A 5,475-nucleotide genomic window follows, 5' to 3' on the forward strand; every position below is an offset into this window, starting at 1 on the left:
CACATCCGAACGCATTGGACTCGGTCAATGAAGCACTTGCAGGGCCTCCTCGCTATTCTTTTCGGAACGTCCTAGCTTTCGCCTTTGCTTTCTGACCTTTGACATGAGATGCACATTTCGCTGACTAAGCTTCGTTTGTCATATACACTTACGCACTACTCCTTACCTATATTTCTCTTCCCATCGGCCTCAACCTAATCCGACGCCCATGCCGTAGACAGAGTTGATATAAGAACCCATAAACTTAAGTACAAGGTCTCAAACAAAGCTTCTTCCTAAACGGATAATCCACACTCGTCCTCACCGAGTCGGTCGAGGCACACTCTCAAGCCGTCCCTCAGTCCCTCATCGTCGGTTGCCTTGTCAAACTTCGGCTGAGTTACGTCTCGGTCTTGCTCCCATACCTTTAGGGCGTGCGACCATGCCCTCACCGTCTTGCGAATCTTGAGCGTGAAACCGGGTTCGACCTGTGTTTCATTCTCGGGCTCGTTTTCTTTCCAGAAAGGTTGGCCGATGCCTTGATCGATACCTTGGTCGATGCCTCGGTCGATACTAGGCAACCGATCAGTCAAATGTCGCACACCATCCTCATTTCTTACAGAGATCGATAACTCTTCTTGTGAGGGATTGCCGAGGAAAAATCGAGCTGCAGACACATCTCGCAGCCGCAGCCGGTACGCTCAGTCCACTAGTTGTGTAGGTTTATGGCCGACGCATCGGTTAGCGAACATGTTGATGATTTCAGTGGTGAAGACGTATACTTTGTTCTGCAGATTCGTTGGTATTGGGGTCGTGCTTTGCTCAATAGCCATCGTGTATAGCTTCCCGGTGAATAGTATGAAGAACTTCGTTATGACCATTATAGCTGGCTCTCCAGTCGCAGCTAGCTCTTGGAGCTTGTCACAGAAGCGGTGAACCTCGAGTCTAATATCTAGGCTGATGCACTGCTGGCCAAGTGTTATCATGTCATCCGGCTCGAGATGGGCGGGAGGCATGTAATGTGAGCTGTCAATGCTTATCCGTTTCTCTTCATGGCGTGCCAGAGTGATGCCCGGGATGAAGTCCTTCGGACCGGCACGAAATATCAGAGTTGGATCCACACTGGTAGTATGGGTTTCCAAACGGCCGCTGGAGCGATCAAAGATATCGCCGTACCTGGTACGTCGATGTCAAGAGATAGTATTTTTATGGATGAATTAACCATCGTTCCTTTCAAGCGTCGCTACTGGCGGTACTGCCTCGGCTGTTGTAGCCACCTGGTCCTATTTCGAGGCTGGATGGGGTCGCGTAAGTTGGGAGGATGAAACTTCCAGAATATGTTATTTCGTCGAAAGTGAGTTCTGCCACGAGTTTGGCGATTGTCTGGTCGGCCCCAGCACAAGACGTTCGTCAAATACAGACCACATCTCGAGAGCTGTTCATTCCCTCGCCTCAGAAGGTGCCAATTTTAAGCGACAGTAGCGTAGGAATGTAGCTCGAAATACAAGACAATCCTAAAACATTTGCTATTCTGCCCAGTCTTCTCTCTGAAGAAGTTCCAGTTCTTCAATCTGAGGATCCTGTTGACCATGTCCTCTACTTCTCAAAAGCTCATTACCATTCCCCAGGGTATTCCTGTTAGCCCATCTCAACCCTGGTCATTCATCCACCTGAAATTCGTCTCATTCCGGTGGCGGAACCTCTCCTGATGTTCCTGGACCCAGATTTGACACTCAAATTGGGGTTGGTAGGGCCCCTAGCGGTGTCATTGAATAGCCAACGCAAATACCGGGCCTTCAGATGCTCAAGAAAGGAGGGGCTGATTGCGCCCTGGCAGGGACATTCAACACCAATAATCGGGTCAGCCTTCAGGTAGTCGTCCCATACCTTTCGTGCCGCACGAACCCACCCTCGGCCGTTCTTTCTCTTCATTTAGAGGAGATCTTCTACCGAGACCCATGCACGGATTGCATCCCTCGCCCCGGCATTCTGCAACGCCACGTCGAGAGAATCCAGGAAGAAGAAAAAGCAGTTTCGCTGCTCGTTGGCTTCCACCTCGGCTTGCATGTTGTATCGGAGGTATTGTGCAAACGGCCATACTGACCTCTGAGTGGTACAATCGATCGAGACCAGGAACCCACCGGCAACGGTGAAGATAGCATGCAAACATCCCGCCGGTAAGTAGACCGCCTCCGCCGAAGGGGTGTGCGCCACCACACCCCCATCCAAGACCGCCATCCCCTGTGCTAGTTTGGCTTGCTGACCCCTGTGCTCGGCCATCCACTGCAGGTTGTGAGGCGTCGGAGGATACATCACCCACACATTTTCGCATTCGTGTAAGGTAGTAGACATACCGTCTTTGCCATAGTCTGTTGCTTGGTCAGCATATGGGCCCTCGATCAATGACCAGTGGTCATACCTATATGCAAGTCGACGAACGAGAATTTTGGCGTCATATTGAACACCATGCGCTGTTCCAAGTGCGTTGTCACTCGCTGATGAAGTTGAGCACAGCCTCCGAACGTTCGGAATCGGATCAATGCAGGAGCCTCCATCCCAATAATGCAAATGGGATTGTCGTGATTCGGTCTCCCCATCTGACAGAACGCGAGCGCGGCATTGGTCGACTGTTCACCTTGTTCGTAGACCCGATGATCTTGTCTGTCAGTACTCTCTCGGCCTAGTACGGTCTCTTCATAACGCACTATTTGCTTTGATCTTTAACGTTTCGACCCAGAGCTGCTCAAACGTTGGCGGCATTTCCCGCCAGCATGCTGCTGCCGGTACAATCGTAGGTAGACACGTCGTGTGTGTCTTCCATAAAGTATGCAGATCTTCAGTGGCAGATATCAGCAGTTTCAATTTCGAGTAGTCCAAAGCAGGGTCCAGATGTATCAGAAACGCTGGCTCCTTGTGGAAGTAGTCAAGCCATGGTGAAACAGCAGGCTCTTCATGATGTGTAGGAGGCTCATATGGCGCCGACAGCTCTTCTTGAGCCCTTGTGGGGTTCTCTGTCCCGGGCGCTTGTCGATGTAACCGTCCGGTGCGTTTTGGATTGTCAGATATGTCAGCTTGAGCTAGCTGTTTGAGGTCATTCAAATACTGTGCGCTGAGAGATGATAACTCTGCGTGCTGGTCAATCTTACTCTGATCTCGCTTCAGGAGATCGGTCAGTTGTTGGCAGGCGTATTGTCCTCTCCTTAACAGGCGGTGATGCGTGAATGAGGCACTCAGGAGAATAAACGCTTGCGGGGAGATCGCCAAGGCCCTCTGCCAACATGCCTTCACGAAGTTTCGTGCGGCTCGCTGGCCTTTCAGATACTCGACCGCGGTCCGAATATTTCTGTGAGTCCGAACTGAGTGTCGACAGTTTCCAGAGCCTAGGTACCGTAATTGTGTGTGCAAAAGGACGTCATCTTGGTTTCTAGAGTTAACGGTGTTCAAGTTCAGTGCCGAACTATTGAGCAGCGACATGATCTTTGGTACGTTCATGTGTCGCCATAGGTGTGAGAGTGTGAGCGCGTGAGAGCTTGAGCGTGGAAGATCGATCGCACAGAAATGAGTCGATCCATCGCACGAGCGTGAGGTCGACCCGTCGCTTCCTTAGGTTGTGTAACAGCCTTGGTCGGGAGACGTTGTCGAAGGCTCCTGACACATCGAGCAGTAGAAGTGAAGCCACTTGTCCGTCCGCCCACTCCCGATGTATGCGCTGGAGGAGAAGATGGATGGCGTGGTCAGTCGATGCGAGCTTTCGCCCTCCAGTATGTCGGCTGGGAAGGAGATGGTACGTGTCCGCCAGATGCGTCAACCGACTCGCGATGATGGTCTCCAGCGCTTTCCCGAGTGTGTTGAGGAGAGCGATTGGCCGGTATGACTTGGGTTCGGTATAGTCATCCTTTCCGGGCTTGCGAAGAACTACCGTGATACTCTCCCTGAAGTGCACAGAGCAGTATCCTTGTTGAAGGCAGGCATTGAAGAGCTTATGAAGGCCCGGGAGGATGATATCCAGCGTCTGGTGAAGGATGCCATTCGGGATGTCGTCTGTGCCTGGGGCCTTGTTCGGGCGAGCTCGGCGCACCGCTCTCTCGATCTCCGACGGCGTGATATCTGGACATGTAATGGGTGGAGGGTATTCATATCGATTAATGTCCGACAGGTCGGCTCGCAGTGGCGGTGGAAAGAAAGACTGACGCAGAGTTTCTGCCTTCTCCTTCGCCTCGCGGGCCAACCCTCCCTCAGGCCTCTTGAGTGTGGGTGTACATGTCGGTGTGAGGGTATGTCTGTTCTTCGCCCATTTGACCAGTTTCCAAAGCCCGGATGGAGAGGCCGATGCTTCCTCTATTCTCTGACGGTGAGTCGTTCGCAGCGCCTTGTGAATATGTCGGCATTTCCGGTTTCGCGCCTCTCGATATGCTTCGTAGTCGTCCTCAAGCCTCGTTTGTTGCCATCTCCGACATAGCTGTTGGACCTCCCGGCACATGTCCTCGCACTCCAGGTTGAATCCTGATACCGAGCGTGGCGACGGGTTGGACCATGGTGTCGATACGTCGATGCCCGCTTGAAGAGCGGTGACCAAAGTGCGGACATATTCGTCGATGCCATGCTTGTCACTAAGATCCGCACCATCGGGCTCTGGGAGAAGTTGCTCCTTCACCACTTGTCGGAGCGTTGACTGGTTGGTCTTGGCCTACAGCCGTTTTCTGACTGGAGTGGCCGGTTGCCAGTCCCAAGCAACGGCGGTGGCAATGAGGAGGTGATCAGAGTCGCAATCTCGGCTAGTGTCAACCTGACAGTAGATCGTGCGAGACGCCACTTCCTCGGTCGTCAAGGTGAGATCGATAGTTGATTCTCCATCTCTCCACCTGTACGTCGCGATCCCCGGTACGGTGAGTAACCGTAGCTGAAAATCTTGGATGTTGGTGAGCAGAGGTTGGGAAGCGGCTATTTCATAATTAGTGTGGCGGTGTGTCGTCGATCACAAGGGATGGTGTAAGTTGAAGTCCCCGAGGACAATAATTTCCTGACCGATATGTCGCGTGGCGATAGTCTCCCTCAAGTTGAGGAGGGTGTTGGTTCCCACTTCGTTGTACACGTTGATTATAGAGAGGGAATGGCGTAGGACTGGGTGGGTGATCTCAAGAACGATGATATCTTTGCCGATAAACGATGCTGTCCAGGTACTGGGATCAATGCGCTTGTTGATGTAGAAGCAGACCCTCGTTCTCTTATCGTTGAGTTAGGTCAGCCGAAAATGTGCTTTCAGTGGATGGTAGGTCGTCGCCATGAATCGATTGCGCCAGGGCTCTTGAATCGCGATAATGTCATATTCGGAAATCCAGCGGTCCTGGAACAGACTCGCAAGGACGACATCTTTCGACTTCTGGACATTGTACTGTAAGATGCGTAGTGACTGATGTCTTGTCATCGATAGGGAGCTGCATTGGCACCGTTTGTGGCAGGTTCTCTTTGAGTGGCTCGGGCATGGTTGGCTGCAAC

General features: G+C 52.2%; 1 protein-coding gene across 1 annotated transcript; it reads right to left on the minus strand.

Annotated features, from left to right (window-relative positions):
• Window positions 1–275: 275 nt before the first annotated feature.
• On the minus strand, window positions 276–995 carry PV06_11501 (uncharacterized protein; the record flags this gene model as incomplete). The annotated part of the gene is made up of 3 exons (XM_016413188.1): window positions 276–552; window positions 600–688; window positions 762–995. The coding sequence occupies 3 exons, from the start codon at window positions 993–995 to the stop codon at window positions 276–278; spliced, it is 600 nt and encodes a 199-aa protein (XP_016256420.1).
• Window positions 996–5,475: the final 4,480 nt, after the last annotated feature.

Source organism: Exophiala oligosperma (assembly GCF_000835515.1).
Source record: "Exophiala oligosperma strain CBS 72588 unplaced genomic scaffold supercont1.37, whole genome shotgun sequence".
Lineage (NCBI taxonomy): Eukaryota > Fungi > Ascomycota > Eurotiomycetes > Chaetothyriales > Herpotrichiellaceae > Exophiala > Exophiala oligosperma.